Source organism: Scophthalmus maximus, chromosome 13 (genome assembly GCF_022379125.1).
Source record: "Scophthalmus maximus strain ysfricsl-2021 chromosome 13, ASM2237912v1, whole genome shotgun sequence".
NCBI lineage: Eukaryota > Metazoa > Chordata > Actinopteri > Pleuronectiformes > Scophthalmidae > Scophthalmus > Scophthalmus maximus.
Window position 1 is genome coordinate 18,449,130 of NC_061527.1, and position 12,282 is coordinate 18,461,411.

Consider the following 12,282-nt stretch of genomic DNA (forward strand, 5'->3'; position numbering starts at 1 on the left):
CAGTCTATTTTGTTAAATTTTGATATGTAATCACTCAGGAAATTCAGATATTAATCCATAAACTGATTATATCATTACAATGTCACCTATTCTCTGTTGTTATGGATCTGTACTTCAAATCTCCTTGTGAATGTTTATATTTTTTGGATAAGCATTGCAGCCATTTGTCTACTGTACTCACTGTCTGCTTGTACAGAGTGAGTGAATCATCAGATATCATGTTCATGTACTGTGTTTTGTAAATTCACCAGTTTAACATGTTTGACTTTGGTTGCCTCTAGTGGTAGAAACTGAAAGAAGCAAACATATTTCACAGGGACAGTCTCAGAACATTTTTGAAAGATGTTAAAATAATATGGGTTTTGGTTTTAAAATAATTTAGTCAGATTGAAGAGTTCAACAACTTTGATCCAAGCCTGAATGGAGCCTCCGCATACATGCCCGGGTAATTTAATCCTGAGGGTCATGTTTGTCATATATTACAGAAGAGGGAGCCATTGCCGTACTGTGTTTTATGATCAACTGCACACACCTATCTTTGACTGAATGTTATCCTGCTAGCGCGCAGGCAGACAAATCTATCCGATCACATGAATATTCAAAGATCACCATTTGAATTGAGACCACATTTTTAGGTATTTCAAGGAAATGGAGAAATGCGACAACCCATCACCTTACCAACAAACCACAAGGAATCCATTGTGTCAACAGGTTCCTTTAATGAAAAAATACATACTTGTGTTTCAGCTACAAATCCGTGGTTACTGTGTTTGGGATGAGAACAGCATCCACACTTTACGAGCAACACCGTCTATAAAATAGATATTAGTCTAAAAAGGTAATAAATATAAAACGATGCAGATAAAAATGTAAAAAAAACAACAACACTCGACTACTAAATGTTAAGATAACCCTTGTTCTCTTGAAATAACCTGAAATGTACATTTCAGGAAAGTACATTAATCTCATATTCAACATATAAATGTAACAAAGGTGAGGCAATTCAGTTCCACCCTTGAGCAGGAGCTAGCTCAGTTAAAAGTGCGATAACACTGTTGCGAGAAAAGAAATGGGTCCCCTTGTTTGTTAATTCTGCAGAGAGAATCATCTTCTACAGCCACAGGAAACATTCTGTTAATCTGAGTGAGCAAAAATGTAAACTGTTAACTTTATATTAACTCCCAAAATGAGGCAGCAACATTATTTAAAGCCACAATCCTTGATGGGAATCGACAGCCAACTGCCCGTCCGTCCACTTTGGTTGTGTGAAGGAGGAAGTTAGATCACTATCACTAACCGTTCCGTCTTATTACTGTAACAGTGCATACGCAAAAATTACAAAAATGTACTGAAGACCGAAATAACAGACTATGACAGTGTCAGTGCATCTCACTGTTCTGAGAAGGCAACTAAAGTTACATTTTTTTTGTAAACAGCAAAACGGAAAAAAAGGATTGTGCCTTAAAAATAAGTTTTACATAATTTCCCCACTTTTTTGTCAGTACACACCCATGCTTCAAACAATCGCTCATCCCAGCTGTCCACTCCTGTGTTCAGGAAACGTTACATCCTCCCAACATTTAACGATCAGTCTGTCCAGCTCTTTGGGAAATGCAAGATAAATAACACTGCTTCCACGGTTCCCTTCTTCGCAATACTCACAAGTACAGTATCAAAATACAAATATTTTAAAAGAAAACACAATCTAAAAAGATCAACCCACAATCCCCCCGGAGGGTTTGATAATCACGGCAGGGTTGGCCACAGCAGAAAGAGTCATGGTGAAGGCATGACTTTCACCATGGCGCCATACCTCCTCCACTTTGCGACTAAAAGAGTCCATAAATTAAAGTCGTACTAAAAATAGAGTTTTCCTGTGCATCAGCATTAAAAAACTATCAAATCCAGTGTCTCTGTCATACAACCACTTTGCCCTTGATGTCCAGCTTGTTGCTTTCACTGGTTTTGCTGGACTGCTCCTCTGTGAACGTGATGTAGGAGTAGACCAAGCTGCCAGCGATACTGCAACAACACGGACAGAGCAGCCGCGTTAATGTATAACAAACATTAACATTTTGTTCATAAAAACACTGAACAATGTGAGACTGGTTTTCAATACAAAGTGTCTGGGTTAATGTTTGAATGGATAATAAAACCTCCATGATCGTTGCCGGCAAAATGAGATTTGAAGATCATGTTACTTGGGTCACATCAGTGTTGAGGTGAACATGTTGTAGCACATCAGTCAGAAAAACCGTCCCCGTTTCCAAACAAGTATGCATAATTGAATTCCTACAGCTGTTATGACACATTAATGTTGCCAATCTTTTTACTATTTTTTCCACCTGAAACAAATAATATCAGTCATGATTTCATTAATGTAATATAGGTGATGAGTTATGTGGAAAGAAAATTGTTCCCCATGAACATATCTCCCCTCAGGCACAGGTGAGAGGAGCAGGTTTGATTGGTTAAAGATCACAATGTTATATTCGGGCTCGGTGACACATAGGATGGCACTGATAAGCAAATTACAACTGTGAAGCTCACCCTTCTTTTTGCCATATTTTATTCATTAACCCAATTTTGTCTTTTTTAATGGAGCATTTTTATCAGCGCCTTTAATAAAGCAAACTCAACATTTATCATTTATTTCAAAACTTTAATAGTGCAGCTGAGGCTGATTGAAATGTCGTGAATTATACATTTCACAGAGATTAGGCCATAAACTCACACACACTCAGTCAGGGGATCGACCAAAGTCATTTGGACGTCTCCTCTGGGGACCATGAATGTCTCAACAAAATGTCATGGAAATCCACGAGGTATCTCATCTAACCCAACTGAGCCACACTGCTATTATTAGACACAAACATTACTGTATGTGTTATTTAAAGTCTGTGGGAGCCAAGTTACACTGCCAAATGTTCAAGTTCATGTTTTGGATACATCTGTAAGGTTTCACAAACTGTGGAATTAATGTTTCGTTCTACTCTTCACACCCGAGTACTGTGAAGCTTTTTCCTACCACGACTGGTATACACGAGTCCATTTGATGAAACCAACAAATCTCAGCTCACACACAGTCCCTCTTGGTTTTTATCTAACTACTCAATTTGTTGTGTGACTATACAATGTGCAAAGCCTGGTGACGTAGGAAAATTTGCTTAGGCCCCCTAAAACAACTCAGTCGTACCCTGTGTGTATTTGTTAAAAAACTCTTCACGTTTGTATAAGACGACTTTTGAGAAATTTGAACAAACATTAGAAAATGCACCCTGTCATTTCCTACCTGATATTTAGACCTATGAAGTTAGTCCAAGAGAAAATGTAGTCTCCGCTGAACACCATCCCAATGTACGTGACCAGGACATTCTGCAAAACAGCAAAAGGATGAATGAGGTTCTTGTGTTTCCGTGGACAGTCAACAGCTACTTGACACAAACGCGACGCTCACCTTGATGCAGCCCACGATCGTAGTTGTTAATGCAGAGTTGTACTGTGTACACAGCACAGTGGAATACATCAGAACAAACCTGCAAAACAATAAGTCATGATATTACTCAACACTTGCTCGGGCATGACATCAGATTTCACAATGTTATCGCAACAACGCTGGATGTGGGGGTCTATGTGAGCGTCACACCGACTCAATGGCCCAGAGTCTGGATTTCAGCCAGAGAAACTTGCTATAATCCAGATGTTCAATTCTGTCACAGAACACAATCCTGCTTGTTCGCATGCACGTCACACATCCAGTAAGCAATTGGCCTTGTCTTACCCCATGATACATGAGAGGATGAACTGGGTGAGGAAGAGCATATCAGACCAACCGTCATATTCCACTGCCTACGAGAGGAACATCGTGAGAAACAGAAAAGATTACTAGTGATGAGTAAAACGTGGTGGATTGTCAATTCAAATCAGACATGTCTGGTCCGGAATTTTGTGGAAAAGTCAACTGAGCACTGACGAGATCTTAATCACATTTGAGAGAGTTGATGTCGTAACGGACACAGAGTTTCCATTAGTTCTAAAAGGACAGGAGTGTGTATCTCCACTGTGGTGACTAAGTCAAGGGGAGTTGTAGGCACTGCTGTAATAACTCCACTAGGTGCATAATAGCAGCTTTGTGCCTTTCTGGCTGCAGGGCCTCAGCTGGGCAAACCAGAAGGCCTCTGCCAACACTGAACAACAAACAGACTGCTCATTTTTACAGTGGACGCCCATGACTTTACATACATGCACTCACTTCAATTTGAAGGAATAAAACCTTGGAATACGTGATCAGTACTAAGGCCATGACCTCACTACAAGGACCTAACTTTGTGGTTCAGCCAGTGCTTTAAAAAGACGTTTGGATGATAACTGGAAAGGGATCTTACAGGGGGGACACAAAAAACAAACCCAGAGTCAAACTGCTCACCTTCTGTATATCTCCGGTCAGATGAGCCAACAGCAGAGTGGGGATTATCATAAGTAAGGCATTATAATACAGCAAGCCATATTTCCCCAACTCCTGTGAAAAAGAGGGAGAGAGGGAGAGAGAGAGAGAGAGAGAGAGAGAGAGAGAGCAGAGAAACAGGTGGGCAGGGAGCAACAGGAACATGTCAAATTACCAGAACAAGAGGGTTATTCACAAGTCTTTCACTATGTTCCACACTAACTAGTACAGATTTCGTGCACGGCCTCCAGCCCAGCCACAACCTGGAGCCTCTTGTCTGCATTCACACGTTCCCCACAACTTCTTAAGCAAAACTTGCTCACATTCAAGGACCCAACACGGCATTGTTGGAGACAAGGATCAAGGTTGGTCAGTGCCACAACGGTAGGAATTTCTACAATGAGAGCTAGCAGGCATTACAGAAGGTCACAGACAAAAAGAAGAGCGGTTTGAAATGTGCGATGGCAGACTATGTGGTCTTTTGTCTTCACTCTAACACAGCAAAACATAACGTTGTCTACGTTGAGCAATAGAGAGAGAATTATTTACGTGTTGAAGAGCTGAGAGAGACAGCGGGAAAAATGTCTAAAGAAGTTCAATATCTATTTGTGCTTAAAATACTAGTACTAGTACTAGTACTTTCAATAACACGTGTCTTTCTTGGAAGACATTCAAGACCCCCTCAAACTTTCAAGGGTATGTTGAGAACCTTAAATCCGTCTGATTCTGTGTTCATGTGTCTCCATCTTTTACTTCCCCAATAACACACACACCTCTCTGTTCAGCTCAGTGTTGGCATTTGGTGCTCTACAGACATGACAGACTAGTTCTGGATCCACTCCACGGCTCTGCTGAAATGTGAAAGCTGAGCAGTCTGCTCATGTGACAAAACACTGAACAAAACCAGCCACACGCCATTTCTGACTTCACTAGACTGCTAACACATAGGCAAGAAGAGGTTTTTTTAAAAAGACGGTACAATTTTGAATAATTTAATCCACTTAGTGAGGAGTGAAAAGAACCAACTCATGGTACTCAGACACTGAAGGACAGTTCAGTTTCTCTGAATTCACCAACATCAGCTCAAGGCCAAAAACAGCTCCGACCCAACAATGGCCACTATTCATCGGGCGGTGCTGCCTCATACCTTTGCGTCCAATTTTTGTTTCACATAGGCTCCATTGGCTGCAGTCAGCACATCGTTCAGGAGAATGAACACGTAGCCTTGCAGGTCAAAGGACAAGTCAGCGCTGTGGACAGAGGAGAGAGAGAAAACGTGCCCCCCAGGTAAAGGAGTGTTCCGTCACTCACAATTCATCTGTGAGCATGTAACTACAGTTACACAACATGTGTCTAACGACCCCGGAGACAATATCACTTAAGTGGGCACGTATATCAAGACAGGACGACCCCTTTGTAGTGAAGGTGATTCTGCTTTGGTTTACAGCCGGGACACCTGGATGTAGCAGAACTTACCTTGCGGCTATAAAGGCCCCAAGGATCATCGTAAATACCGTCAGCTGGACCGGCCTGGAGAATTTCTTCCTGCCAGAGGTCAGAGAGAGCAGAGCAGTTAAATTCAATACGAGTGCTTTGAGCTGCAGATGAAAGCCACCAAGAGAAAGGCGTGGTTTTCTCCCACTCCAACCATTTCCAGAACCAGTGAAGGAACGAGAAGACGGGTCATCTGTTAGGTGCCAATCTTACTTGAGCAGAAATCCCTCCGCCAGCAGTGTGAATAAAATGGAGAACCTCCTGAGGACAGTGAACATCGGCAGGCTGTGGGGAAGAGGACATGAGTCGCAATGGTTAACGGTCGATGGTTAAACTTCAACGTGGCAAAATCATGGACAGCCATGCCCAATGAGCTCATGGTGACACTAAACCAACTTCCCTTCAGACGTCATCACTAACATCACCCTGCCTCAGTGGTCCAGCGATGGAGACTTACTTGAGCCGTTTGGTTCCAAACAGGCCGGTGATTTGATTTCCCACGTAGAGAAGAGGTAGAGGAAATGTCTGGCAAAAACATGATTGACATATTTCAGGCATCGTAGTGAGAAGGGGCAACATTAAAACCCGACAACGTTTCTCCTGCTGTACATGCATAGTGCACCTTCCTGTTGCACGGTGTGCATGTTTCTGCATGGCGATCGTCTCAAGTGAGGGAACTGAGTGCATTTGGTCAAATTGTCCTGCAGAACAAGGCGTCTGAGCCCGGGACTGTGGAAGCCCGCGAGGGACATTTGATCGATCCGCGAGCAGGAGGAGGGACATGCAGGTTGTCTCACCTTGCGAGGGATACTCCCGTCACAGTCCGGGAAGCTGATCACCTTCGCAGCCTTGCCCACCCACAGCACGACCACGGTGGCCAACATCTGCGCACGCACACAATTCAATTGAACAACACCTTCCTTTTCTTTTTTGTAACTCGTTTTATTCGACTCGATGTGATGTGTGTGTTACGAACCGTCCACACTTACTTGTCCGATTCCGACACATATCGAGGAGGGGAACCTGGAACGGCAGAGTTGGAGCCCCGTTAGTCCCACAGAGCAGCACAGTTAGCTTGACGCAAGTGCGCGTATGTGAGTGAAACTCGTCGCATCGCGAGTCCGCTCCACAAGGAGCCCTCGCTAGCCACAAAAGTTGCCGTTAGCTAGAAGAAAGCTCCGCCGGCCGGGTTCGCCTCTCCGCTATCCGGCCAACACAACTCCCAGCGGCTCGGTTAGCGAGCCCGCTAGCTTCCCCCACCACAGACCACAGGCGGCGTGAGAGAAAACCCATTACCTGTAGTTGGTGAGGACGCTCTTATTCACCACGACGATGAGGAACGAACTTATGCCGTAGAACCCGGCGGCGAACAGCTTCACGACCACCGGTCGGGGTTTGTCCGCCATCCCCGACGACTTCTCATTCCGCTATGAGCGTCGTCGGCTCTGCCCCTGCCATCACTGCGCCGCTACGGGGACGCGCGCGCGCGCTCCCGCCGCCGCAAGTCTGAACATCGAGGAGCTTCAACTTTTTTTTTTTTTTTTTATTGTATCGACGCAGCTAACGCTAAGGCCGGTCCAGCCCTCCACACACACATCGTAGACGACGCTGAAGGAACAACCGCACACCACCTGCACATTTTATTAAGAGGCGGTTGGAAACTTAGAGCACGAGCGGGATCGAGATGTTTGCGAGTGAAGTCGTCGTTTGTGAAAAAGCTGCTCGAGCCACCGCTTTAAAAAACGTGATGCTCGTCAGTTCCCTGTATTACGGTACAGGTGCTTGCAGCGCCCAAAAAGGACGAAGACGCGCATTGATAGTCTCATGTCGACTTACTGAAACGTTTTGGAAGAGAAGTCAAAATATGTACTACATAACATAATAACACAATAACACCAAGTATCATTAATCACTATATATTCCTTTTCAGATGAACTTCTCTACTTTAATGTCAAGATTCAAACTGGACAGTTTATTACAACTTTAAATGCAGAGTCAGCTCAAATTCCATATAATCACACATTCATAACCCTCATGTTAAATGTTCAATTTAAAAAATCCTCATAGTGACGTTACATTTTCAATTGATTCCTCTTTAAGATGACCTTCTCTATGTTAGTAACAGGTTTCAAGTGATTTCACAACCACTTCTAGAGCCACTAATTTGCAGCAATTACCAACCTATTTCAAGAATGTGTTTCCGATCTAAGGTTTTTAATATTTTATATTATCTGAAATAACTTTCACTGATGTTACACGCTCCTTGTGAATTCACTTGAGTTATCCTGCAGAAATAGATTTTACACAGGGCATACAGTTGTCATTATTGCAAGATGAAAGCCACATGCTTAGTGCTCGAGGCAGCACTTTTGTTTTGTTTTGTTATAGCTGACCGACCATTCCGTATATTCATGAATACAGTGAGTGTGTAGTTTTTCCTTTATATGTTTTTATGCCATTTCATCCTCATGAAAAAAAAATTACAAACATTTACATTATATTATCATCCTCTCTAGAGAAAGGATTGAAAGTTTTTAAGCAAAACCCTGAGCTTTGATCTAATCATAAATGACCACTGGATGAAGGCCTTTGTGACCTGATCTTGCTAAGACCCATGTGTATTTTGGCAGGTGGTGGTGGGATAACAACCTGACGTGTCTCTGATAAGAAATGTCTCTCTGCATGTGCCACGTTGTACAACAGAAAGCACAGTTGTCGAGTCAAACCCACAATTGTTTCCCTTTTGAAAAGAGACAGCAGCAGCAGACATCTGATCTGAGACATGTCTGGACTGAATGCATCTCTTGGATACTTCGTGGCTGTCGTGATTTTTGCAGCCTCAGTTCGAACACTTCTAAGAAAATGGCATCAGTTAGGCTTCATTCTGGAGTTTGCCTCCTCTTTCATGCTGGTGGCATGTTGGCTGGAGGTGCAGACCATCATAGAGGTGGGTGAGTGGGCTGGGGGCTTGGGTCCCGATGTGACGGTGACCATGCTGTTTGTGGTGCTGCTGACCCACGGTGTGATCTGTGGCGGCACGTCAGGGAATCCCTCTCTGGTTGTGCTGAAGTTCCTGAAGCTGGAGGCCACCACTCTTCCCACTCTGCTTGCCGTCGTGTCCCAGTTCCTCGGGGCCCATCTAGGCCTTCTTGTTGCTGCATTCTACTGGGGCCTGGAGCTGACAGACATGCACATGATCAAAAACCTGATGGCTGCCGAGTGCAGCACATCACTGCTGGTCTCTCTGCTCCAGGGGTTTTTCACTGAGTTTGTTTGCGCACTCATCTTTCACCTGGTCCATCTTAGCCTGCGACGCAGATCTGCTCTGATCCGGGTTCCTCTGATCGCTGTCCTGCTTACATTCCTGTCCCACACGGGTAAGTGTGAGCTGAGCCTGAGCCCATCAGTATCCCCACAACATAAAAATGAAACACTTCAAAATTCCCCCTTACAACAAAATGTTATATTTGTAAATATGAGAAAGAGAGCAAAGAAAAGAAAGAAGGAAACATGGTCAATCAGAGTAAAAACATTCTTTTACTTCAGTAAAAAACTTAATACAAAAAACATTGTACTACTCCGAAACTACCACGCAAAATATTTTTTCCTTGTTGCCTCGGTCTCAACCGTAGTTCTTTTCTTATCATGCAAAAAAACCTCAGAGCTTTAAAAGTTTGTATTTTAGATATTGCATTGCACAACACATTTTTGATTATGAGACAATTGTTTCTGCTTCCTTTTTCATAAAAGTAAGTTAGACCATTAAAAGAAAGTAAAACTAACGTAAACTTTATTTTCCATTTTCCAGCCAGGGGCTTCACCTCATCTTTCATAAATCCATCTTTGGCTTACGGCCTCACCTTCTACTGCCCTGGATTTACCTTCACAGAGTATGCGGTGGTCTACTGGCTCGGCTCGCTCACAGGTAAATTATAATAAAATTTCATGTACATTCATGTATTTGTCCATTCTTCATAAGTGAACACACTGCTTACAGTGACTGTCTGTGTCCTAGGCATGACCCTGGCTCTCCTCTTGTACATGGGTCATATTCCAAGGATTTTTGCCAAGAACCTTCTATATTGCCAGAAGACACGTGTCAGAGTGCCAAAAGGAGATAAAGGGAAAAAGAAGAAAATGTGAAATAAAATGTGGGGCTTTAGAAAAGTAATAGATATCAAATGGTCAAGAGATGTTTACCTGAAACTAACAAGCATGTGCAGACAGTGTCAAATATTTGGGACGAATAATAGGAATATCTAAAATGAATGTACTTTCCAGTGTTTTCAAAGAAATTAAGACCATTTGGTATCATCATTAAGAATGACAGTAACACAAGCTACAAATGATTACTGAAAATAATCTCACAGAGGAGTTGGCATTCAGATCACATCCAACTACTTTCCCTGATTCTGCATGTTTGTAACAAGACAGCAGCACATGTTTTATACCAAAAAGAAGAAAAAAAATATCAGAATCAATATTCCAAATCAAAAGAGAGGAACTGGTGCTATTTGCTGGCAGTGCTCTTGGCAGCACTGGATTTCGAAGACTCTGACCTGTCAGGTTTTGTGTGTTTTGTCTGATGTTGAGCAGAATTGCCTGGATCTGTGGACAAGAAGCAATAAAAGAAAAAATGTTCAGTGCCAAGTGTTACATTTTTTATTGCCTCAATTGAACTTGTTGCTTGATTCTAAACCATCCAAACTTGATGCAAGTACTACACATCATTGTCTAAGCAGCTGCTGTGCAGTGTCAATTTGAAGTTTGTCACCTGGTTTCTTTTGTTGATCCTGCTGTGCCTTTGGGTCATCTGCCCATAAACAATAATCTGGATTGTTCAACAATGTCTTGCTCTGCCCGCAGCTGAGACACTTCATCACAGTGAAGCGAGTTTTACGTTTTTTCCCTTAGAAGACAAAGTTAAAAAAGGTTATAGTGATCGAAACTTAGATAAAGAATATCTCAGTACACCAAGTATGCGATGCAAGGTAACATGGGAAATGTAAACAACAGTCATGACGATGTGCCCCTTAACGGAAAACTTACTTCGCTGTCTTGTTGTAGCAGTTATGCCAGGGATAAGTAAAGAGAAGCACTTCTTGCACAATGTTCTCTTCACAGACGGGTCCCTGCAATAAAATTAACTATTAACGGATGCTGAAAACCCTCTCTCCCTAGAGAGATGTGCTTTGCTAAAGAATAAGACTGGCAGTATTTCACCCATTCCCCTGAAAAGACCCAAACCGACAATGTGTTAGTCCCTCTCAAAAGATTTTATCTGAGTTTACTTCCATGTCTGTGGCTCTCATCCAAGCCCATGGTCCCTTGTAAAGAAGCAAATATTCCAGTAGATTAATAAATATTTGGTACTTTAGTAAGTATGGGACTCACACAAATGAAAATTTCGTACCCGTGTTCACCATAAGTAATGAAGTAATAGGACATCTCCCTCTTTGTTTAATAGTTTTTGGAGCACTGATGCACAGAGGAATAAGCTGTTGTACACCAGACTGAGTGCAGAGACATAACTTACCACTACATCAATTCATGATTGGTTTTGATCTTTTCATTATACTTTTTTCACAAGAAATTTTTTTTTTAAAAACAGTTTGTCAAGGTACCAAAGTTACACATTTTATCATGTAAAACAATTAAAAAATCAAGTATGAAGAAATGAAACACAAGCTACAACAACCCCGCCTTCAAAGTAAAAGTAACGACAGCCCAACAAACACCTCTGGATGACATTAGAGACGGATTAAACTCACTGTCTGAGGACCAGGCGTCTTGCAATGGTCCTCTGTGTGAAGCTGTAGAAACGAGCCAGCTCCACGTTTTCTGGATTTTGAGATAAGACACAGTGTGCAGCCTGTAGAGAGAGAAAAACCAGGGGAGTGAATTAGCCAGGTGGCTACTGGCTAACACGTTAGCCATGAGATTGGCAAGTAGCTTTCAACCCACTGTTCAGTTTCTACCTGGTACAGATAGTTCAGTCTTTGGTAAGCTTCTTTGTCTTTTATGTGTTGCGCCATCACACACGTGAAGTCAGACCGATGATGAGTCCTGTCCTCGTTGTAACGACTTTACTTTGAGCCACAGCAGCTGGAAGTTTAGCCGAGATCAGCAACTGTTTCACTTCCGGGTCACCCCTCCAAAATAAAAGCGCCCAACAAACTTAAAAAAAAACTTGACTTGCTTAGTCGCATTAATTTCACTTCCACACCCAAAACACAAAAGCAAGAAGAGTTGCTTTTATTTCGAGTGGGCAGACAAGGTTGTTAGTTATCCAGATGAGAAAAAGTAACGATCAACAAATTGCCTTTACCAGCCTTCGACAGCTA

At 42.5% G+C, this 12,282-nt stretch overlaps 3 protein-coding genes across 4 annotated transcripts; 1 reads left to right on the forward strand and 2 right to left on the reverse strand.

Moving 5' to 3' along the window:
• Positions 1-699: 699 nt before the first annotated feature.
• On the reverse strand, positions 700-7,681 carry LOC118318309 (UDP-N-acetylglucosamine/UDP-glucose/GDP-mannose transporter). The gene is made up of 12 exons (XM_035647834.2): positions 7,235-7,681; positions 6,928-6,961; positions 6,736-6,822; positions 6,396-6,463; positions 6,152-6,223; positions 5,921-5,989; positions 5,592-5,694; positions 4,427-4,519; positions 3,782-3,849; positions 3,458-3,536; positions 3,293-3,375; positions 700-2,022 (listed from the first exon to the last, which is right to left on the reverse strand). Exons 1-12 carry the CDS (start codon positions 7,342-7,344, stop codon positions 1,917-1,919), a joined length of 972 nt encoding a protein of 323 aa, XP_035503727.1. The 5' UTR covers positions 7,345-7,681; the 3' UTR covers positions 700-1,916.
• A 304-nt stretch (positions 7,682-7,985) lies between these two features.
• aqp12 (aquaporin 12) lies at positions 7,986-10,584 on the forward strand. Its single transcript, XM_035647837.2, has 3 exons — positions 7,986-9,315; positions 9,747-9,863; positions 9,954-10,584. Exons 1-3 carry the CDS (start codon positions 8,721-8,723, stop codon positions 10,079-10,081), a joined length of 840 nt encoding a protein of 279 aa, XP_035503730.1. The 5' UTR covers positions 7,986-8,720; the 3' UTR covers positions 10,082-10,584.
• rpp21 (ribonuclease P 21 subunit) lies at positions 9,457-12,089 on the reverse strand. Of its 2 annotated transcripts, XM_035647839.2 has the most exons (6): positions 11,917-12,089; positions 11,710-11,810; positions 10,988-11,070; positions 10,713-10,847; positions 10,498-10,546; positions 9,457-10,015 (listed from the first exon to the last, which is right to left on the reverse strand). In XM_035647839.2, the coding sequence occupies exons 1-6, from the start codon at positions 11,971-11,973 to the stop codon at positions 9,985-9,987; spliced, it is 456 nt and encodes a 151-aa protein (XP_035503732.1). In that variant the 5' UTR covers positions 11,974-12,089; the 3' UTR covers positions 9,457-9,984. The 2 variants fall into 2 exon arrangements, with proteins under 2 accessions (XP_035503732.1, XP_035503731.1); XM_035647838.2 differs by having other exon boundaries at positions 9,457-10,546.
• Between the last annotated feature and the right edge of the window lie 193 nt (positions 12,090-12,282).